The sequence below is a fragment of the Molossus molossus genome, unplaced genomic scaffold, assembly GCF_014108415.1.
Source record: "Molossus molossus isolate mMolMol1 unplaced genomic scaffold, mMolMol1.p scaffold_m16_p_1, whole genome shotgun sequence".
NCBI classification, from domain to species: domain Eukaryota; kingdom Metazoa; phylum Chordata; class Mammalia; order Chiroptera; family Molossidae; genus Molossus; species Molossus molossus.
This window is the reverse complement of record NW_023425344.1, coordinates 228,533,886-228,558,672: the sequence shown is the minus strand read 5'-3', so window position 1 is coordinate 228,558,672 and position 24,787 is coordinate 228,533,886. Positions and strand designations below refer to the sequence as shown.

The 24,787-nt window shown below is 41.0% G+C and overlaps 1 protein-coding gene and 1 pseudogene across 1 annotated transcript in view; both read right to left on the bottom strand.

The window, feature by feature from the left end:
• TTLL5 (tubulin tyrosine ligase like 5) overlaps window positions 1-24,787 on the bottom strand; it is a 289,229-nt gene that overhangs the window by 50,913 nt on the left and 213,529 nt on the right. Inside the window, exon 32 of the mRNA XM_036262547.1 lies at window positions 14,725-14,942. Within this exon, the coding sequence (XP_036118440.1) occupies window positions 14,725-14,942 (218 nt within the window). The remainder of the gene's footprint in view (window positions 1-14,724; window positions 14,943-24,787) is intronic.
• Window positions 20,815-24,358, bottom strand: LOC118641208 (annotated as a pseudogene).

The following is a 24,787-nucleotide window of genomic DNA, read 5'->3' as shown; positions in this document are numbered from 1 at the left end:
TCGATGTGTCCCTTTCACATCGATGTTTCCCTCTTTCTCTCTTCCTCTCTCTCCATCCCACTCTGTACAAAAAATGGAAAAATGTCCTCGGATGAGGATAAAAAAAAAAAATATATATTAGTAAATTTGATCCAGCAATACATTAAAAAAATTATTCACCATGACCAAATGGGATTCATCCCAGGGATGCAAGACTGGTACAATATTCACAAATCAATAAATATGATACACCACAAAAACAAAATGAAAGATAAAAGCCATATGATCAGCCCTGGCCAGTTTGGCTCATCGGTTAGAGCACTGACCTGCGGTCCAGAGAGACCTGGGTTCGGTTCCTGCTAAGGACATGTATCTCAGTTGCAGTTTGTCCCCAACCCTGATTGCGTTGTGCAGGTGGCGGCCACTTGATTTGTCCCTTTCACGTCGATGTTTCTCTCTCTCTCTCTCTCTTTCTCCCTCTTCCTCCCACTCTGACTGAACAAAAAATGGAAAAATGTCCTCAGGTGAGGATAATAAAAACAAAAAACCTTATGATCATATCAATAGATACTGAAAAAGCATTCAACAAAATCCAGCACCCATTTCTGATAAAAATGCTCAGCAATGTGGGAATAGAGGGATCATATCTCGACATAATAAAGCCCATATATGAAAAACCTACAGTCAACATCATACTCAATGGGCAAAAATAAAAGCATTTCCCTTAATAACAAGAACAAGACAGGGATGCCCACTTCCGCCATTCTTATTTAACATAGTACTGGAAGTCTTAGCCACAGCAATTAGAAATGATAAAAAGGGGGGATCCAAATTGGAAAGGAGGAAGTGAAACTGTCATTATTTGCAGATGACATGATATTGTACAAAGAAAACCCTAAAGACTCCATCAAAAATCTACTAGATTTAATAAACAAATTTGGCAAAGTAGCAAGATACAAAATTAACGTCAAGAAATAATAGCATTCTCATACACCAATAATGAACTCACAGAAAGAGAAACTAAAAAAACAATCCCATTTACCATCGCGGCAAAAATATTAAGATGCCTAGGAATAAACTTAACCAAGGAAGTAAAGGATCTATTTGCAGAAATCTATAGGACATTGAAAAAAGAAATAGAGTAAGATATAAAAAAGTGGAAGCACATACCTTGTTCAGGGATTGGAAGAATTAACATCATTAAAATGCCCATACTACCCAAAGCAATCTATAGATTCAATACAATCCCCATTAAAATACCAACGACATATTTCACAAAACTAGAACAAATACTTCAAAAGTTTATATGGAACCAAAAAAGACCCTGAATAGCCACAGCAATCTTGAAAAAGAAGGACAAAGTAGGAGGGATCACAATACTAAATGTCAGGTTATACTACAAAGCCATTGTAATCAAAACAGCCTGGTACTAGCACAAGAACAGGCATATAAATCAATGGAACAGAACGAAGAACCCAGAAATTGACCCAAGACATTATGCTCAATTAATATTTGACAAAGGTGACAAGAACGCACAGTGGAGTAAAGACAGCCTCTTTAATAAATGGTGTTGGGGAAACTGGACAGCTACAGGCAAAAAAAAAAAATAAAACTAGACCACCAACTTACACCATACACAAGAATAAACTAAAACGAATAAAAGACTTAAATGTGATGCATGAATCCATAAAACTAGAAGAGAATGTAGGCAACAAAATTTAAGACATCATACACAGCAGAATTTTCACCGATACAACGCCCAAGGCAAGAGAAACAAAGGAAAAAATTAATACTTGGGACTACATCAAACTAAAAAACTTCTGCACAGCAGAAGAAAAAACGATCAAAATGGAAAGGGAAATTACTATATGGGAGAGCATAATTGCCAACGATACATTAGATAAGGGGTTAATTTCCAAAATATATAGCATACTCATACAACTCAACAAAAGAAAGACAAAGAACCCAATTAAAAAATAGACATCTTTCCAAAAAGGACATACAAATGGCCAAGAGACATATGAAAAAATGCTCAATGTCACTAATCATCAGAGAGATGTAAATTAAAACAACTATGAGGTATCACCTCACATCTGCCAGAATGGCCGCCATCAACAAATCATCAAACAACAAGAGCTGGCGAAGGTGTGGAGAAAAGGGGACTCTGGTACACTGCTGGTGGGAATGCAGACTGGTGCAGCACTATGGAAAACAATATGATGTTCCCTCAAAAAATTAAAAATTGAATTGCCATTTGATCCAGTGATCCCACTTCTAGGAATATATCCTAAGAAGCCTGCAACACCAATCAGAAAGAATATATGTACTCCTATGTTCACAGCAGCACTATTTATAATTGCTAAGATCTGGAAACAGCCCAAGTGTCCATCAGTAGATGAGTGGATAAAAAAGCTGTGGTACATATACACAATGGAACACTATGCATCTGTAAGAAACAGAGATCTCTTATCTTTTGAGATAACATGGAGGGACTGGGAGAGTATTATGCTAAGAGAAATTAGCCAATCAGAGAAAGCCAAATACCACCTGATCTCACTTATTTTGTGGAATATAATGAACAAAATAGGCTAATGAACATAATAGATCAAGAGACATAGAAAGGAGTATGGTTCATACTGACAAACCTCAGAGGAGGGGGATGGGTGGGGGGATGAATGGGATAAACCAAAGAACTTACATGCATGTATACATAACCGATGGACACATAAAACAATACTGGGGAGTTGGGGGTTGGGATGGGGAGGAGGGTGTCTAGTGGGGAAAAAGGAGAAACATCTGTAACAAGAACAAATAAATAAAAATTCAGAAGAGCCCTGGCCGATTTGGCTCAGCAGTAGAGCATTGGCCCGGGGACCAATGAGATGTGGGTTCAATTCCAGCCAAGGGCACATACCTAGGTTGCGGCTTGTCCCCGGCCCTGGTCAGGGTCATGAGGCAGGCAACCAGTAAATGTGTAGCTCTCACATCAATGTTTCTCTCTCTGTCCCTGTCTCTCCTTCTCTCTCCATCTAAATATCCTTGGGTGAGGATGAAAAAAAAATTTTTTTGAGAAGAAAAATAAAATAAAATACTGCAAATAAATAAATAAATAAAATTGCTATCTAGGATCTGGAGTTGATAACGACAGAGATGGAGAACTCACGAGCAGCTGCAGAGCGAAGCTTGAGGGAACACATGGGCAACATGGTAGAAGCTCTTATTGCCCTAACCAACTAATTTGTGCTTTCTCAGACCTACCCACTGGATTAATTTATTGCAATAAAGGTATCTTTTTTGTTGTTGTTGCAGTTTTACAGTTTTGTTGTTACATCCTGGATCAAAAAAATAAAAATTAAACTAAATTAAATTGCTTCCTAGGTTTACCCGTGTACCATATTTCCTTAAGAACCAATTTGGATAGTTAAAAACTTTTGCCTTATTCTACTTGGTTTTATTTTGATTCAACTGACAGTGTTTTTTTTTTCCCAAAATGATACCTTTCACCCGGTCTTTAAAATTTAGTAGCATACAACTGTGCACAGTGTTCTCATAGTTTCACATCTCCCCTATATCTACTTTTTTTTTTTTTTTTGTACAGATAGAGTGGGAGGGAGAGAGAGGAAGGGAGAGAGAGAGAGAAACATCGACGTGAAGGGACACATCGAGTGGCTGCCACCCGCACGACCAACCAGGGCCGGGGACAAACTGCAACCGAAGTACGGCCCCTAGCGGGAACCGAACCCGGGTCTCTCGGGACCGCAGGCGGACGCTCTAACCGCTGAGCCAAACCGGCCAGGGCCCCTATATCTACTTTTAAAACCTCTATTTTAATTCTCTCATTTTTCTGGCAGAGCTATGTTTATTTTTTCCTTCCCTGACCCCAAACTAAATAGTGTTTTGAAATTATCAATTTTGCTGCTTGCTTTTCACTTTCTATTACTTTTCTTCTTGATGTCCTTTGATCTGTTTTTCTTAACTATTTTTTGTTGATCCCTTTCTATGTTCAGGAGATGACAGCTTAGTTCAGGTATGACAAATAGTTGTCTGCATCTTCACCAGTCTCAGCATCTTCCCTGTCTGTGGCAGACATTACTAATCTATCAAAGAACACTTGATTGCAGGGCTTGGAGAAGTTCTCATCAATCTCTTCACGACAGTCTGGGATATCAGCAGAAGTGAGTATATCAGTTGAAGCCAATCTGCCTTAATTTCTTTTCAAAATCTCTATATTTTAACAATAAAAATAACTAAGATTATAAACCCTTTTAGTACACCTTTAACTACATTACAAATATATTTTAATATGTACAATTCTTTTTTTCATTTTAATGAAAATATTTCAGCTTTGTTGAATAAAAATGTAAGGTATTTAAAGTGTATATCACGGTCATTTGATACATATACATATACATATACATATACATATACATATACATATACATATACAAGATTTCTCTTATCTAGTTATGTAAACATCCATCACCTCACATATTTATTTATTTTAGTGAGAACTTTTAAGTTCTATTCTCTTAGCATATTTCAATGATACAATACAGTGTTATCAACTATAGTAACCATATTTTACATTAGATCCTCAGAAGTTATTAACCTTTTAGCTGAAAATTTCTACCCTTTCAGCAACCTATCCCTATTTCCCTCTCCTCCCAGTCCCTGGAAACCACTTTTCTACTCTGTGTTTCTATGAGCTTGACTTTTTTTTTTTGATTCCATATATGTGATATCATGCAGCATTATATCTCTCTGCCTGGCTTATTTTACTTAATGCCCTCAAGGTCCATCCATGTTGTTGCAAATGGCAGGATTTTCTTCTTTCTCATGGCTTAATAAGATTCTATTATATATATCACATCATTTTTATCCGTTCATCCACTGATGGACAAGTAGTTTTTTCCATATCTTGGCTATTGTGAATAATGCTGTAATGAACCTGGAAGTGCAAATATCTCTTCAATATCCTGTTTTCATTTCCTTTGGATATATATACCTGGAAGTGGGATTGCTGGATCATATTTAATTTTTGGAGGACTCTCCATACTATTTTCTACACTAGCTGTACCAATTTACATTCTTATCAACATTGTATAAGTGTTTCCTTTTTCTACATCCCCTCTAACACTCATTTCTTTGTTTAAAAACAGACATTCTAACAGGTATAAGGTGATAGCTCATTATGGTTTTAATCTGTCTTTCCCTAATGATTAGTGATGTTAAACACTTTGCCATGTACCAATTGGCCATTTGTATGTCTTCTTTGGAAAAATTCTGTTCAGTTCCTTTACCCATTTTTTAAACAGACTGTTATTTTTTGCTACTGAGTTGTATGAGTTCTTTATATATTTTGCATATTAAACACCTTATCAGATAAATGATTTGAAAATATTTTCTCCCATTCGGTAGGTTGCCTTTTCATTTTGTTGTTGGTTTCCTTTGCTATGAAGAAACTTTTAAGTTTGATGTAGTTCCACTTACTTAATTTTGCTTTTTGCTGCCTCTTTGCTTTTTTTTTTGGTGTCAAATAAAAAAAATCATGGCTAAGACCAATGTCAAGGAGCTTATCCTGTATGTTTTCTTCTAAGAGTTTTGTGGTAACAGGTTGTATGTTCAAGTCTTCAATAGATTTTGAATTGATTTTTCTGTATGGTCCAGTTTTCCCAACACCATTTATTAAAGAGATTGTCTGTCCCTCATTGTATATCCTTGGCATCTTTGTCACAAATTAATATATCTGTGGATTTATTTCTGGGCTCTCTGTTCTGTTCCACCAATCAATTATGTCAGTACCATACTATTTTGATTACTATATCTTTGTAATATAGTTTGGAATCAGGAAGTGTGATGCCTCCAGCTTTGTTGTTCTTTTTCAAGATAGTTTTGGCTATTTGGCATCTTTTGTGGTTCTATACAAATTTTACCATTGTTTTGTGTGTCTTTTTCTCCTGTGAAAAATGCCACTGAAATTTGGAGAGGGACTGCATTGAATCTGTAGATGGCTTTGGGTAGTATGGGCATTTTAACAATGTTAATTCTTACAATCAATGAGCATAGAATATTTTTCCATTTATTTGTGTCTTCTTCAATTTCTTTCATCAATGTCTTCTAGTTTTCAATGTATAGATCTTTCATCTCCTAGGTTAAATTTATTCCAAGGTATTTTATTCTTTTTGATACAATTATATATATGAGATTATTTTCTTAATTTCTCTTTCTGATAGTTCATTGATAGTTGTACAGAGGTACAACTAATTTTATGTATTTTGGGTTTGTATAAATTTGTTTATTAGTTCTAACAGTTTTGTTTTGGTGGAGTATGTAGAGTTTTCTATATATAATGTCATGTCATCTGCAAATACAGTTTTACTTGTTCCTTTTTAATTTGGATGCCTTTTATTTCTTTTTCTTGCCTAAATGCTCTAGCTAGGACTTCCAGTACTATGTTGAATAAAAAAGTGGCGAGAATAGGCATCCTTGTCATGTTCTGATATGTACAATTCTTATTTTCAATATAGAATAATTACTTTATCTCTTTTTATTGAAAGCAATAAGAGAATGAGGGCTGCATAATCTCTACTTTTTGAAATTGTTGAAATGTTTTAGTTTTAAAAAATATGCCTTGGGTGCTCTGCAGGGTACAAAGTTGTATATCCATTAATTTAATCTCATTAATTATATTGATCAAAACTCTTTATGTTCTTATGTTTTGTTTATTTTATCAATAATAATGACTATTGTATTCTCTTTCTAGAAGTCACTATTTTAGGTTGAATCTATCTTTTCTCTCATTATTTTTACCTTTGTATACTTTTCCCTCAGAATTTTTAAAATTTGTCTTTTATTTCACTAATTTAATTTTCCACGGTGCCCAATCTCTATTCACTATGCACAATTCAATTTTTCATTTAGGTATTTCTAATCTCCATGCAATCCTCCCTGACCTCAGACTGTTTGCTCTCGCTACATGATAGCTTTTTCTAGCTCTACACACCGATGCACTCACTCTTAAATTTTGTTAAAAATATACACAGAGCCCTGGCCGGTTTGGCTCAGCGGTTAGAGCACTGGCTCACGGACCAAAGAGTCCCGGGTTTGGTTCCTGCTCTGGGCACGTACCTTGGTTGTAGTTTGTCCACTCAATGTCTCTCTCTCTCTTTCTCCCTCCCACTCTATCTGAAGATAAATGCAAAAAACTGGCCTTGGGTGAGGATAAAAAAAAAGAAATATACATAGAAATTTTCTAAAATTTTTATTTTTTGCTGAAACATATTTCAGAGGTTGGCAGCTCATCTGATTCTTCTCCATGGAGCTTTCCTGTAAGTTACACCACCTAGTCCCAGGACCCAAGATGTAAAAATATTTGCTCATCTTCAGAAAGGAAAGTCTAAGTTTGCCTGTAAGGGCTTAGGGTCATGGAGGAACTGATAATAGATTCTATCAAAGGTTGGTATAAGTTCCTGTCTCTTTTCAAAGGGGCTTTTCATAATTAGATAAGAAAAAAGGGAAGTGAGAGATGGGAAATACCTGGCAGTTACATCACAAATTTAACAACTGTTTTAACATGGGTGGGCAGAAAGAAAAAGTAAGATTTCAATGTATTTATTTTTTGTTAATCCTCATGTGAGGATATTTTCCCATTGATTTTTAGATAGAGTGGAAGGGGGTGGGGGGAGAGAGAAACATCCACTGAACCAAACAAGCCAGGACAGTAAGATTTCCATTTAAATTACACATATATGAACCACTGAAGGAAGATCCATAATTCTATGACTCTCATGTTCTTCTCCCAACTGGACCACACACACCCCAATGTAACTTTTGGTTAGTGTAGTTATAGTACCCGTTTCTCTGAATGACGTCATTGTTCACGTCCAAAACAAGCCTTAAGATCTCCCAATGCCAAATGCAGAAGACAGGGAGAGGAAAGAGAGTCTAAGTGGCAGACTACCTGACTGGCCTTACCTCTTGCTACCTCCAGGCCCCAACCCTCAGAGTGAGAGAGTGTTATCTGGTATGTTCCAGGTCTCCCACTGATGTCTCAATGTTGTTTGTTCTTCAATCTAATCCTTCTACATCTAACAGAAATTCCCCCAGTACCTTAGGATAAGAGTGACACTAATTCTTCCTCTCGTTGAGTATTTTATTGGCCATTTAAGTGGGAAAACTGGTGTGGAAGAAGAGGGGTGTAAGCTCTTAAGTGCTTACACTGCACTTTCTCAAAGGCAGTATTTTAGGATGATTGTTCTGCCATTTGTTGTAGAGAATGAATAGATTGGTGGGGCCTTTAAAATCAGTGGTCTACTGGGAAGAGCCTGGGATTAACACAGATGTGGATTCCAGTTCTGGCTCTTCCATGGACCACCTGTGTACCCTGCAACACTCAAGCCTCATTCTATGCCTCTATTCCTTTATGTTCCAGCACTAAAAGTCTGTAATTATTGTGACAGTGTGATTTATAATAAGTATATATTTGGTCTTCTTCCTGTTTCTGGCTCAGAGCTCCCCAAATCCTTGGAATTTCCAAAGTATAGAGAGTGATAAAGGTGTTTTTTCTATGTTAATGAGGTAGCTTTTAGAAAATGGGGGCTGGCTGCCAGGAGAATCAACCATGTGATTAGAGGGTTGGAACGTGCAGTTGAACCAATCACCAATTGGGCAATGATTTATCAGTCATGCCTAAGTAATGAATGCCTCCATAAAAACCAAAGAGGATGAGGTTTGGAGAGCTTCTGGTTGGTGAACACATGGAGACGCGAGCAGATAGCTTGGGAGCTCCACACCCCCTGCCCTATGCATTTCTTTCATATGGCTGTTCCCAAGTTATATCTTTTTATAATAAACCAGTCGTCTAGTAAGCAACATGTTGCTTTGAGTTCTATGAGCCATTCCAGCAAATTAATTGAACACAGGGAGTGGGTTGTGGGAACCTCTGATTTGTAGCTAGTAGGTCAGAAGTACAGGTTAACAACCTAGAACTTGCATTGACAACCTGAGCTGGAAGGGGTCACTGGAATTACCAATTATAGCTTCTAATCTACAGCCGGTTGGTCAGAAGCACAGATTGAAAGTTTGGGTCTGTGGTTGGCATCTGAAGTGTGCGTGTGGTCTACACAGGACACGCACAGGACTGACTCCTTAACCTGTGGAATCTGATGCTGTCTTCAGGTGGACAGAGTTAGAATTGGGTTGGATTCTGGATATCCTGCTGGTATCTGAGAACTGCTTTTTGATATGAGGGGAAATACCTTTGCCCACATTGGAACTGGGGCAAGGAAACCTTTTTAATTATATTTTCTGGAAATGCATAATTGGAGAATTCTATATTTAATGATGGCTATGCCACAGATTCAATCATATTTCTTGAAACTACAAGTAAGAAAAAGTTGAAAGGCTAACAAAAGATGGGTATCCTACAATATGAGAAATTCTGTGCTCACATCAGGAGTCTCCTCCTGGACCACTGTAACTCCCTATCGCTTTGCTCCATTTTAATGAATTGTATGCTAAAAAGATATATATTTTTTAACCTGATCCTTATTTTTATATTTTTCTCACATTAGTTTCTGAGCCTCTTCTGCCACATTTCTGACGTCACCAAACGTTCAGGTCAGATGAGTGGTCTTTGGCGTTACCACACTACTGGGCTCCTGACGGCTCGCCCCCCACCTAGTCCCTAGCAGCTTTTAACACCACTGTCCTGGGTGCTGACACAGAACAGCAGTTACCTTCCATTTCCACTGAGGTCACCCTGAGGAGGAATATTCTGAAACCTGGATACGGAAAGTGAATCCCGGCTGTTTAAAGAAAATAACTTTAGTTGAGTCTGGTGTTTCTTAACCAGTTTTCTTTCTTCAGAGGCATCCTGAGATACAACAGCTTCGACCCTGCCCTCCCAAATTCATCTCTGGTCTCTGAGTTTCGCCCAGGTCCCTGGCAGACTCGACTCTCCATACTTCCTGGAGAGTGTCACTGGCTGTGGCGAAGGCCATGTCCAAGCAGGCAGTTCACGTGCACGCAGGGTTCACAGGCTGCCATGCTCCCTCATGCGCTGACTGCCCGGGAGAAACGCCAGACAGTTCCGAAAGGGGTCTCAAGTGGGTACTAGATTATGAAGTGTTGCGAACCTTAGAGAGGAAAACAAGAAAGGCTACTGGCACTATAGAAAAGGTGAAAGAAATCTAAACCATTCTCTTCACCGAACTGACAAATGAGATTTAGCTAAAGGAAATAAGAACACGAGTTTGAGAACACTAACAAAGAACTGTTGGGCCAAAAGGGACGATGGAAATAGCTGTGAAGCATCAGGATTAAAAAACAAATGTGCTCATAAAAAAGCTTTCAACGGAACAGGCAGAAAACAAGCTATTTTGGGTAATTATTCAGTGGGGACAGTGGTTTCTGTTTTACAGATGGGAAACTGAAAGCCTTAGGGGAAAGTGACCTGAGAATTATCATAAAGAAACGGGACTCCACTGTTCTGACTCTCAACTCCCTTTGCACCAAAATCCAAACGCCATTCCATCTTTTATGTTCCATTGTTCTCTAAAATCAACCCTCTTGGATGTGGAAACTTTGATGCTCTTGGAAATGGCTTCTATATTTGTCTAATGCCAACTTCTGTGCTAGGAGAATTTTGAAGTTCAACCCCAAAACACAGGCCTTGGCATGGTCAACAGCTCATTACAACTTCTCTTTAGTTGTGTCTCTTGGGGCAACTATGGCATTCCCGAGTGTGACTCAGTATCACCAGTCACAACTGAGGGTTCCTGATTAATCTGAACTGAACCAGAGTAAAGGCTACAATGAGCTCCAAGCAAATGAAGTAATTCAGCTTGCATGAAGAAAGTAAAAAAGTATACAAAAATCTCCTGAAGTGCCATCTTAGTATTAACCAGAATACCTAACACTTATTTTACATATATTATATACCTGGCACTGTATTTGTGCTTGGCATTCATTAATCATTTATTTCTCTCAATGACCCTACGAGGCAGGTATTATTAGTATCCCTATTTTAAAATAGGAAACGGAGTCACGTAGACGTTAATTAAGTAACTTGCTACACTGGCTAGAAACATGAATTACCTTAGAAAAGGAGGAATATATCAGCTAATACTGAGGACCCTGACTTCAGGAGCCCTGGACGGGCTCTCTAGGTTAAAAATAGCTTCATCAATCCAAATAAAGCATGAAGTTTAGTTCACAGTAACGTACCAATGACAGTGTCTTAGTATGGAACATTCTTCCATGTACTGCGGCAATGAGACGTTAACGATGAGGAAAACTGGGTGTACTAATCTTCCTGAGTACTATCTTTACAACTTTTTTGTAAATCTAAAATTATTCTAAAATAAAAAGGTTATTTAAAAAAACAACACCACTTTATCTGGATACTTTACAGAAGGAACTTTTTGTTGAGTCAGTACAGACAAAGCAATGCTTTCCTTCTCCCTGAAAGTCAGAGGAGCACCGAAGACGGGCCCTCGCCGCACTGCATTTTACACGTAAGCGAGAGAACGTCAAGGTCTGTTAGAGCTCACTTATGTAGCTTCAGAGACTTGTGCTGGAGTTTTAAAGGCAAATTGGAAACTATTTCCTGGAACAACGCCTCACAGCATGCCTTTTGATTCTTGGATTATATTTCTTAAATTCTGAAGGAATCTGCTTTTTCCCCCCTTCTGTGCATTTTTGGTGCTGAGCTGTTTCCGGTTTTCCCACACTCCTGCCTGTCAGAGAGAAGAAACCACAAAAATGCAGCAAAGCAAAGTTTGTCCATAGAGCTGCAGATCCTCCCCGGCAGGCTGAGGCGTTCTCCTGCCAGCAGGGAGTTCAGGGTGGCGAGCAGTGTCTTCAATGCCCAGCCGCTGCCTGCTGCCCGAGCCGGCTCTCCACCAGGGGCCAGCTAGCCACACAGGCCATCGCGACCGTCTAGGGATACCGGTGATGCTCAGACTCCCCAAACACACAGCACATCGGCAAATGCAACCTTCACAGCCAATACCCCTTTTCCTGCCTAACTGGGGGCTTCTCCACCTGTGCAAGCGCGGGTTAGAATGCTTGTGCTAGCTCTTGTTCTGTGTACTTTATACGTATTGACTTTGCTAATATTTATTGACTGTTCTATGAAGCAGATATTCTTTTCATCCCCACTTCACAAATGGGGAAACTGAGGCCCAGAGATTAAGTAACTTGTAACTTGCTGAAGGGCTCAGATCAGTCAAGTGTGGAGCAGGGATGTGAATAAGGCTGTCTGGCTCCAGGGGCTGCACCCCTGAGGATTTGACTCCCCCCTTTCTAAGGTGAGGGGCCATCAGCTTCCTTCTTATTGTGCTACTGGCTTTCAACCAGGAGCAGCAGCCTCCCTCATGCCCTTCTCTACTGCTCCAGAAAGTTCTGTAAAGTCATTCCAATGCCAGTTATTCCCAGAATGGCGTTTGACACTTAGTAGGCACTGAATAAATATTTGTTGGATAAATGAATGGCAGCAATATAATTAAAAGAGCCATATATAATTAAAACAGCCACAAGGGATTGTTTTCTATCCAAATTCAGAATTTGATTCACACTATGCAAGGGGGGGGGGGGGAGACAGTAGCCATATTTGCAACATCCTAAGATTCTTACTTATAACTGAGTCTGGTTTCATAAAAGACAAATGAGTGAGGAGCCGCAATGAGAACAAGAGAAATACACCAACTTCCTCTAGAGACTATACATCAGGAAGGAATGCCTGCCTCTTCCAGACAGCTTTGAAAAGTGCCCTAATGTTAAATGGAGAAGGGCCACTAGAACCAACACCCTTTACCAGTCTATTTCTGTCTAAAAAATGGCAGAAGGTAGGGTGAAGGATGTGACCTACAACAATTTGACTCAGGAGTGGAAATGTGTTTCTTGAGGCAAAATAGGTAAACTACAACAGGTATTAAAGGGAACCAACGTTTGCCACCCTGAAGCTGGTTTTTTGGGTTATTGATTTATTTTTATTTTTTTATCCTCACCCAAGAACATTTTTCCATTTTTTGTTCAGATAGAGTGGGAGGAAGAGAGAGAGAGAAACATCGATGTGAAAGGGACACATCGAGTGGCTGCCACCCGCACAACCAACCAGGGCCGGAGACAAATTGCAACTGAAGTATGTGCCCTGAGCGGGAACTGAACCCAGGTCTCTCTGGACCACAGGCCGATGCTCTAACCACTGAGCCAAACCGGCCAGGGCTGGGTTATTGATTTTAAACTGTTAATTAAAAAACAAGACTTGCCCTGGCCGGTTTTCTCAGTGGTTAGGGCATTGGCCCACGGACCAAGGGTCTTGGGTTTGATCCCAGTGAAGGGCACGTGCCTGGGTTGTAGGTTTCCTCAGTTCTCACAAGGGCTGTGCAGGAGGCAACCAAATGACTCAACATCGAGGTTTCTCTCTCTCTCTAAAGAAATTAAATAAAAAACAAGACTCATGGGGAGGAGAGTGGGAAGGAGGGGTCAATGGGGAAAAAAGGGAGACAACTGCAATACTTTCAACAATTAAAAAAACAAAACCCAAGACTCAGAGAGAGCCTTTGACCCTCTCCCCTTGCCCGCCCAAGAGATTCAGGTGGAAAAACCTTCTCTGGGAAGGAAGCTTCGGCTTAGTCAACTTAAGGATCTTCACCCCAGCAGAAAGACTCCAACCTGTTAGCTAGTTACCTGCTGTGCCCCACTGTTTCTGAGCTGCCTGGCAAGAATTTCCCTGCCATGCATGTTCCCCTCTTCCTTGATTGCCTGTAAAGCACCTATCCTCACTTTTGAACTCTAAGACTACTGCCCACCCCACACTGTGTCTGTTGACAAAAATGTTTCTGTCTGGAATTTTCACGCTTATGTGAATTCCCCATGTGCATGTATTAAAGTTTTGATTCTCTTATGTCTCCATTAACTTATTAGCCCAGTCAGAAGAACTTAGAAGGTACGAGGAAAAGTATATATATATATGTATTATTGATGTGCGAGAGGAAGGAGGAGATAGAAACATCAATGTGAGAAACATCAATCAGTTGCCTCCACATGCACCCCAACTAGGGATTGAGCCCGCAACCTGTGTATGTGCCCTGACCACCTTTTCGTATATGGGATGACGCTCCAATCAACTGAGCCACACTGGCCAGGGCAGTATTAATATTTTTTTAGACCCTATAGTGCCAAAAACATTGCCACACAGAGCCTGTTGACCAATGTCAATGAAGTTCATCTTCCCAATGAAATCCCCCTCCTATGTCTTCCTATTCAAGTGCCTAAAAGTGAACAAACAAAGGAAGGGGTAGGGTATTGAATTTTCTATGAAATTCTGTAGCTCTGACTCTGTAGAATGACCAAGAGAAGAATACCTCCAGGAGGAAGTTTTCATTTCCCTTCTCCAAGCCCACAGTTCAGCATCGTTACCTGGTGCGGTCTGACTGTAGCTCCTGCCAGGGGCTGGAGGAGTTGGTTAGCAATGACTGAACCCCAGTGGTGGTGGCAGCTCTCATCACAATCCCTGGGAACCTGGTTCTCCCATAGAGTAAGCAAGCACCCAAACACAGGTGTTTCAATAGCTCCTCAGGCGATGCTCATTTGTAGCCAGAGCTGAGAACCAGAGTTAGTCTTTATCACCCATCAGGTGTTCTTGTTTTCAACAATTCAGTACAAACAGTCTCGAAGATTCCAAAATTAAAGAGTACTATTAGCACAGAACTGATAGAACTGAGATTATTGAAAACTTACTTGGAAGCCCTCTGGGATGTTGCCTTTCTGAGGACTTGTTTGTGATTGGATGGGGGTTTGGGGACCAGGGAAGAGGAAGAACTTGGAGGTGGCACCACTTTCTGTGGCAGAGTGGTTGGCTTCTGGCCACTAGCTGTGGCACTTGAAATTCTGCAAGCTGCACCATTATTCATTGTCCATAAATTGGAGTTAGGTAGTGTTTGGCTGCCAAAAATCGCCTATAAAAAAAAAAAAGAAAAGATCAGTGACACTCTTTACAATCTATTTATTGTAAGTGAATAAGTGGTTTGTAATCCTTTAGTGGGTGAAAAGGAAAGGAGAAATTGTTAAAGCAAAGTAATTTTTTAGGCAAAAACTTTCCAATAATGCCAGTGCAGGTCTAAATGCAGAGAGGGGAGATGTCCTGAAGCAGAGTTGAGATGGCAGGGAACCAGAGCACCTGGGTACTATGCACTGGTCCACATGAGTGCATCAGAAAAGCATTTGGTCTCCCAGTCCATAGTTCCCTTCACTGTTCAATTCATCACATATTGAACAAATGTCTCCCACTGGGTGTCAAGCATTAGCAGTACAGCACAGAACAAAAGGAACTTGAAGCCTGACTGAACCTAGGCCACTCCCAGGACACTGTGCTCCTCCAGAAGGTCTGCACCTCGGAGGAAAGGAAGAAGTCAGTGTGGCTGAGGCAGAGAGAGCAAACAGAGCGGACAGAGGCTGGGACAGAAACCCAGGGCCAGACCATGCATGGCCTTGAGAGCTATTTGTAGAATTCTGGCACAGTAACACCTGTTGGCCTAAAGATTATCACAAGATGTACATTTGAAAACGCTTTCAAAGTAAAATGACTACACAAATACAAGAGCAACACAAAGATATTTTTGTCCGAAGGTAAACCTACAAATAAAATAAAGACCATAACCACCATCTAAACATTACAAACACCAACATATATCTGTAGAATATAAATGTATACTTCCTCAAATAGATCTTTTAAAAATCTTACAACTTATTTACCTCATTAGAAATTGTTTTTTTGTATCACAAATTTTCTTACTGGTCCTTCAGTACTATTTAAATATTTTTTTAAAATACATTTTTATTGACTTTTACAGAGAAAGGAAGGAAGGAGAGAGAGAGGAGGGGAGGGGGGAGAAACATCCATCAGCTGCCTCCTGCATGCCCCTCACTGGGGATCGAGCCTGAAACCCGGGCATGTGCCCTGACCGGGAATTGAACCGGGATGTCTTGGTTCGATTCTATAATGCTCAACCATTGAGCCACACCAGTCGGACAGGTCCTTTAATATTATTGACACCACTTTCAATATGCATGCATTATAAAAGTTTTAAATGTGAAATAATATTAAGAGACAAATAATACAATGGACAAAATACATAGAGCTTTTAAGAAAAAATTTTTATCCTCACCTGAGGACATTTTTCCATTTTGTTCAGATAGAGTGGGAGGGAGAGAGAGGAAGAGAGAGAGAGAAACATCGATGTGAAAGGGACACATCGAGTGTTTGCCACCCGCACAACCCATCCAGGGCCAGGGACACACTGCAACCGAGGTACGTGCCCTTAGCGGGAACCGAACCCGGGGCTCTCTGGACCGCAGGCCCATGCTCTAACCGCTGAGCCAAACCGGCCAGGGCTATAGGACTTTTTATTAAAGGATTTCTGGCAACTGATTCCATCTGTAGACTATATATAAAGAGACATAAGAAAAATGTCATTTCCTGTGGCTAGGTCTAGGGGAATAAGATGAGGTGTTCTTAGGAAAAATTTACTTTCTAGGTAGACTTCACTAGTATTATTTTTGTCCTTTATGAATTTTATTTTTTAAGATAAAAATGATGAACTGAGTAGCATTAGTAATTCGTTAACCAACCCTTCTACACTGGTTAGTAAAATGTTAACTAACCCTGGGAAGGTCCCACTTCAGGGAAATGTGTCCAGAGGTCCTGGGTGAGGCAGATATTAGGATCGGGACGTGCACGAAGTCAATGCGTTTCAGAGGCCTGACAAAGAACGATACTGTGAGAAGTAGAGGACGGCAGTGTTTTCAAAAGAACCAACCTGAGATGTTCCCTATCTCTGCAAACCCAAGGGGAAACTGAAGCGCTGTTCACTCCATCTCTGACCCAAAGAAGGGGAACAAAGGAAGTTCTGAGTCCATGGGAGAACCAGAGGGCAGTTCTGTGGAGAGTGGCAGGTCTCAGGTGGTCCCAGGGGGCCCAGGAGCCCTGTCGCTGCTCCAGCGAGCCTCTGAGGACAAGGGCCCAGAGGGTGCAGCCAGAGGCCAGGCTGAGGCGCTGGCTCTAGAAACCCATTCCCCTCGACCGCTGTTTCCATGTCTGAGGGAGAGGCTCAACTGAGGGAGGAGGGAGGCAGGAATGGGCCACCCTAGGCTTCTGCTTTCCCCACTGCATCCCAGTAAGTGAGCTCAGATGTGAAGAGTGCTTGCCGGAGGCTTCACCCGGGATGGAGAAGAGACCAGGACTCAGTATGAGGGCTGCAGAGCTCCCCTTTGGCCATCCACAGACCATTTCACTGGCTGAGCAGCAGAGGAGGAATGCAGGCCGTTAGTAAAGAGCTCTTGGAAATAAAAACATTCTTTATTGAGTCAGATTTTTCATGTTGTGAGGGAACTGTCATTAGTTATAACATCTAGTCAATACATGTTGCTGTGGTGACAACCATATTTTCAAATTCATTAAGTTTTTCTTTTAAAAAATTCCTGCTGGGATATCTAAACACAGAATAAATGAAAAGAACAAGATCAGAACAATGAGTACAGTAAACATCTTTGTGTAAAAAAAAGAATAAACACAAATGTACATATGTAACAACATACCCACAAACATACAATGTTAACATCTGCACAGAACAATTCTGAAAGATATACAAAAAAACCTAGCAACTTCCAAGGAGAACTGGTTAGTGAGGGGTTAGCGTGGGAGGGAAATGCATTTAAAAGTTATATCATTTATAACTTTTAAATTTTATACCATCTATATGTAGTTATTTATTTAAAAAATTAATTATAAAAACATCAGAAGGAAGCCAAGTTCTAATAATATTTAAGCAGGTAACAAATTAACTCTGAGTACAAGTCAAAGTATCCAAATAAAGCCCAAGTTTCAACCAGCTGGGTAGAGGATTGGCCACCACACTGGGTTGAAGAAGGAACTGACTGTTCCACACTGATGGCTACACAGCCAGATTAGGTCATCCAGAAAGGCAGAGACAAGGCAGGGGAAAGAGCACAGCTTTGCACTCAAATGCTGCCTACCCTCAATCGGAGGCTCTGTCACTTATGAACTGGGTGACCTTTTCAAGTCACTTAACTCTCCAAGCAATAGCTTCCCCATAGGAAATTATAATTACTTTGTTGGATTGTTGCAGATTAAAAAAAGATCACAAGCAAATCTAGCTCAGGCATTCAATAAAGATTTCTTGAAATAAATGAAAGTACCAGGTACACAAAGTAGACACTCAACAAATGTTCCATTCCTTCTCAGATGACCATGAAGGGCAGAATGACATGCAAGTCTGCCTCTAGCTGTAATGATTTGTGAATGATAGTTGGTTATGTATTTTTCAACATTATTTTTCTAGTCTTATGATGATGCACACTAGCTGTGAAAGAAAACTCTGAAAATGAAAACATATGTTTAGATTCCCCAGATCGTATTTGCTCAATTCTCTCTGGCAGAAATGATCTTTTCCTCTTCTGAATGCTTATAAAAATTTATTTGTATGTGTCTAATCACATTTAGCACATTCTACCTTGTATTGCAGCCACTTAAGAATGTATTTTTCCTTCGTCTGGACAATACCCATAGGAAATGGCTGGATTTATCCCGGATTAATTTTTGTTTCACCCACAGCCTAGAATGACTTGTGCATAGAAGGTGTTTAAGAAACATTTACCCCATAAATTTTAAAAACCTCACATTATAACAACAGGTTTTTTTTTGGTGTTTTTTTTTAGCAACAATAAATTCCTATATAAGAGAATAAGCAAGTATGTGTTTACATAGAAATGCAATCTTGTAACAGGACCATTCTCTGGACTTTGAATAGTGCCTAGTGAGTTATTTGTATTCAAGTCACACTCAGCCACAAAATGTAAGTAAGCCCTTCTGTAGATCTCAAACAACAAAAATATCACCTTCCTAGATGGGAATTTTGTGGAAGGACCTTAGACACTGATGTCCTGTAGCAATAAGATCAGACTTTATCACAAACAACAACATCAAGTAAATTAGGCCAACTTACTGCTCAGGAGACTGCCTCTTGCCTGCGTATCACTTCTCCCTTTCTTTCTAATACTCTTACTCTGATTTTGTTTGGGTAATGTGTATCCAGCTAAAAATTATATTTCCCAATTTCTCCTGTACCTATAAATAACAGTTCTGAAATGTAAACAGTTTCCAGGTGCAGTTTTAAGGAAAGCTCTTTAAGGGCGGTAGACTGGGTTGGTACACAAATTTTGTTTGCCCTTTACTGTTGTTCTTACCCAGAACATGATATCTAGCCAGAGGTGGGCAGGCACTGGGGTACAGTTACCTGCTAAGGACAAAGACAGAAGGAACACGGGTCCTGATATCCGTGGAATTTGGGCACGTCTATCTCCAGATTTCAGATTGTATGGGGAAATAAATACATCTCTAACTTGTTTAAGCCATTGGGGTAGGACTGGGGAGAGGGTTAGAATGGAATCCTAACTGAGCTGGGAAATAATTCTCAGAAAGTCAAGCTTGTTTAAACCTCAATGCAACATAAATGTATTGGACCTCAAAAAAGCAGACATTCTTTCCAAATAAAAAACTTCTAGGTTCTGAGTTGTTGTTTGGTAATATATTATTCAGAATGAAATGATTACAACTCTATACCCTACCAAATTCCAAAAAATCAGGAATATACACAAGTCCCCAGGTGTTTTACCAAAGCCAAGGGTAAGTAGGATGAGATTAAAGCACTCAAATCTGATAAGAAACCCAGGAAAATAGTCAGGCAATATTAAAAGCAAACATATAAATGATGTATTTAGTCCAGAGGCAAAAATCAGCCTCCCCAAACCCCACAGTCTATATTAGCCCCAATCCTAAAACTCTCCCAGTGACAGATTATGTGAACTGTTTTGCCCTGAAAGTCATTCTAAATGGACAGAAAAATTATATAAAGTTCTCTCTGTATAATTTCTGAGAACTGTGAGGTCTGGTACACAATATTAGCACTCTGTGCTTGCGGGTTAACAACCGGGGATGGGGGCTGCACTGTCATCAGTCAGCGCCCTGGGAATTGAGAGCTGTGTAAGCACTGGCCTCTGCTCAGGGCCTGGTCAACATATACAAGACTTCTGCTTCTTTATTGGGTGTGGGAAACAGCCATGTTTCAGCAAGGAGACTCAGAGAAAACCACAGCTTGAGGGTTGGCTTGGCCCCAGGCAAAAGACTGGAAAGGCCCTCCTTCTCCCACAACAGAAGGGCACTCGTGGGTGGGAAGGAGGCATTTCTGATAGACAGAACACAGGCTGCAACTTGGAAGGTTATGGGGAAGCAAGATCTGGGCACTCTTACTAGAAAGATAATACTGTTCAGAGATTAAATTCTGGGAGGTTTTTTGTTTTTGTTTTTTTTTTTAAATTCCTTCCAGAAAAACACTCCTTTTGGTCTTTACTTAGCCTTCCTGGTGATGGAGCAGAGCTGGATGGTTCTTTGTAATAAAGAACTCTCTAAATTCACTTTTTGCAAATGAAGGGGGATAAGGCAGGCGAATGTTCATCTCTACTTGAATGAGTTAACGTCTCTTTGTGCCCCTTTCACTCTGATTTCAGAAGAACAAACATTTCTAGGCGCTCTCTGCACACGTGATTTATTCTAGGCGCTCTCTGCACACGAGATTGTATCCTAACTTGGATAAAGTTCCCATTACACAGAATACAGAGCCACTTCTGGCAGCTCAAGTCCTAGGAGGGTGTATCTTCCTGAGCATGTAAGACACTAATCGCTCACCTTACTACAACCAGGCCCAGAGCTGTTCAAAGAACACATTATGTCCTTTGTGTAACGAAATGATGCTGTTAAAAGCTCAGGGCAGAGGTGAGGGTGAGGGTGGCTGTTTCTCTTTTGGCAAAAGCAAACTTCCAAAAGGCCTTTGTCTCACACTGTGTGGAGTTCTTGGCTGTCTTCCATTTACAATGTTTGTCAGCTGGGACAAGACTGGAGGCTGAGCAAGAGAAACAGAGCACAACTTCTGGTACTGCTACAAGGTGCTGGGCAGTGCTACATCCCTGAGAGGGATGGGGCAGAAACCCGGAAAATGCTACTGGTTCACACACAGGAAGACCAATGGCAGGACTTCTGTTTCTAAAATCAATTAAGAAGCTCCTTCTCCTTTAGCAACTAGGAAAGAAGGCTCTTTACTTGTTCAAATGATCTACTCTACAGGATATAAATATAGATGGTCACCTGGACAGAACAATGTAGGAGAAACTATGATTAACCAGCCAAAGGAAACCACTGTGCTTCAGACAGTCCCTAAAGCAACTGCACTTGCTGATACTTGAGCAGCAAAGCAGATCACTAAAAACAGATATTCAAATATCCTCGCGAGCCTTAGACTCCTTCATCTAATCAACTGAAGACACCAACAGTAGTCTCTGAGTTGTTTTTTCAATAGTGCTAAGACACCAGAATTGATCTTGGGCTGTATGTCAAATCTATCAATTTTTTCTTTTACACATTGTGAATTTATTAGTAAGCTCAGAAAGGCCCTTTTTAAAACCCTCACCTGAGGACATGTTTTCATCGATTTCAGAGACAGGAAGGGGGAAAGAGAGAGAGGAACATCGATGTGAGAGTGAAACATCATTGGGTTACGCTCCCCAACTGGGATCAAACCCACAACCTATGTGCACTGATGGGTTATATAACCTGCAACCTTTTTGGTGCATGGGATGATGCTCCAATCAACTGAGCCACACCAGCCAGGGCTCAGAAAGGCCTTTGTTGTTGTTGTTGTTAATCCTCATCTGAGGATATTTTTCCATTAGTCTTTAGATAGAGTAGAAGGAAAGGAGGGAGGGTGGAGAGAGAAACATTGATGTGAGAGACACACATTGATTGGTTGCCTCCCGCACAACTCCAACGGGGGCCAGGGATCGAACTACAACCCAGGTACAAGCCCTTGACTGGGAATCAAACCTGAGACCCTTTGGTCCTCCGGCTGATGCTCTAAGTGCTGAACCAAACCAGCCAGGGCCAGAAAGGCTTTTTATACACCAAGATTATTAAAATTTCACCCACTAGTAATAAAAAAAAAAAAAGAAAATATATAAAAATGAGATTTAATTTTTTTAACCCATCGCATTCATTCATTTCCTCGACAAGTATTTGTCAAGTGTCCATTATGTGTTATGCATTGTACCGACAGCTGGGGATCCAGGAATAAATAGTTCTAGTTCTACTCTTGTAACATTTACAATCAACTGGGTCCAGATAAGCCATAAACAAGATTAAGTAAATAAGAATAAGTAAACTATGTAATATACTAGAGCAGTAAGTGATTTTTCAACTGGTCTGCCACAATAATTTTTTAAACATGTAATACCTAACTATTTAGTCGGGGCACTGACCTCTTTCCCTTAGACTGTCCAAAAAAAAAAAAAAAAAAAAAAGAGCCTGGCTGGTGTGGCTCAGTGGTTGAGCGTCAACCCATGCACCAAAAGGTCACCAGTTCGATTCCTAGTCAGAGCACATGCCCAGGTTGTGGGCCAAATCCCTAGTTGAGGGGCGTGCAGGAAGCGGCCAATCAATGTTCTCTCTCATTGATGTTTCTCTCTCTCCCTCTCCCTTCCTCTCTCTCTAAAATCAATAAAGAAAAAAAAATTAAAAAAAAAAAAAGACAACAGCCAACACAACAATAGCCATCCTGTGTAGATGAATCAAAATTATACTATTTTTTGGTCAGATCGGCAAAAACATAACACTTTTGTGTGCCACAGGATTTTAGTAATTAATTTACCACGAGATGGAAAAGGTTGCAGATCACGGGACGAGAGAAGTGCTAGGAAGGCAAATACGCTGGAAAAGGGGATAGAGGATGCTGGAGGGTGGGGCAGGCGGCATCAGCAGGAAAGGTCTCCCTCGTGAGTCATGCTGTTTTGCTACTTAGGAACAGTGTTGTGGTAAAAATCATGTTATCTATGTCTTTTCACATATGCTGGATCATTTCTTTGAAGAAGAATAACTAGATCAGAAGTCAGTGGCATCTTCTGTTTAAAAAAATTTTTTTGATCTCTGAACTTTTTATTGGCCTCCTGCCCCTGCAAGGGGTGCCCCACGTCTGCTGCCTTTAACGCCCCGAACTTTGGTGTCGTTGACCTCAGGCACTGCACTTTGCTGTCCACAATCCTGCAGGTGGTTTTTTGGATGGATGGTATGGTGTGGCTGTTGTCCAGCACATCACCAGGACCGAAGTCCTGCCCTTCTTCCAGCAGGCAGCCGTAGGTGGTGATCTCAGCCTCCAGCTTCACCTTGCTGTCCGGCAGGGCCTTGTACTCCTGGGTCTGGCGCTGCCCCTCTGCACAGATCTAAGCCAGCTCTGACTCCAAGTGCAGCAGGATCCCATTGAGCTGTTCCATCAGCATGGCATAGCGTGTCTCCACCTTCCTCAGGCTGTTCTCCAAACTGGCCGTCAGATTTCTCATCTAGTCCAGGTCGATTTCCAAGGACTGAACTGTATGTCTCAGCTCTGTGTCATCTTAGCAGCTCCTATCTCAGTAGTCTGCAAAGTGACCACTGTAGTGTTCTCAGATTGCTGGGACCAGTACTTGTCTACCTCCATTTAGTTCTTCTGAACCAGCTCCTCATACTGGCACCAGATATCCACCATGATCTTGTTGAGGTCCTGAGATTCGGGGACATCCAACTCAGCAGGCCAGAGTTGGCAATCTGGTTTTGCAGACCATTTGCTTCCTCCTCGGTATCCTTCTCTATGAAGAGCAGCTCCTCTTTGAGAGCCTAGATCCCTGTTTCCAGCTGCAGCCGAGTGATATGGGTGTCATCAGTGGCCTTTCAGAGTTCATTGATATCACTCTCCACAGACTGGCGCATGGCCAGCTCCATCTCCTACTTGACTCTGAAGTCATCAGCAGCAACATGGGCACTGTCAATCTGTAGAGCGATGTGGGCAATTTCCACAGACTTGCAAAGATCGGAGTCCTCAGGCTCTCGATGGTCTTGCAATAATGCCGCCAATCTCTGACCTGGGGTCCCTTCTTCTCCAGGTGTTCCTGGATTTTGATCTCCTGTCTCCGATTATCAGCCTCCAGGCTTCTCACCCTCTCCAAGTAGGAGGCCAGGTGGTCACTCAGTCATTGCATAGTATCCTTCTCACTCTGGATGCCCACAATGCCTGCCAGACCCCTGGCCATCCCCGCAGCCAGGCCCCAGGATACCCAGCCACCCCAAACACTGCTGGAATGGGACACGGAGATCTAGGAGCTTGAGCCCCCGGTGCCTGCACAGATGCTGGCCAGCTGGCTGGGCCCAGTAGGTGGGAGACTGCATGGAGCCCAGGGTCTGGTAGTTTGTGGAAAAACTAGAGCAGGTACTGAAGCTCATTTGTTCAGGGAGGAAGGCATAAAGCCAAGACTCAGGTTCAAGTAGACTTAAATCCTTTAATAAAAAAAATTTTTTTAAATTGATTTTAGAGAGAGAGAGAGGAAGGGAGATGGAGAGAGAGAGATTGGTGAGAGAGAACATTGACTGGCTGCCCCCCCATGCCTCCCAGTGGGGATCTGGCTCATAACCTGGGCATGTGCCCTGACCAGGAATCAAATCGGCAACCTCCAATTATATATAAGAGTTGCGAATATATGTATTCGCAACTTGCCTCCTGTAAAGGCTGTACCAGTTACATTTCCATCAGTATGTCTGAGAGAATAATGTCCTTATCTTTCCTTGGTTATTGTGAGGAAATAGCATGAGTCCTATGAAAAGGCGGCTCATAATTTGATGCTAATACTGTTTCTTTCCTTTTTTATGTTGATA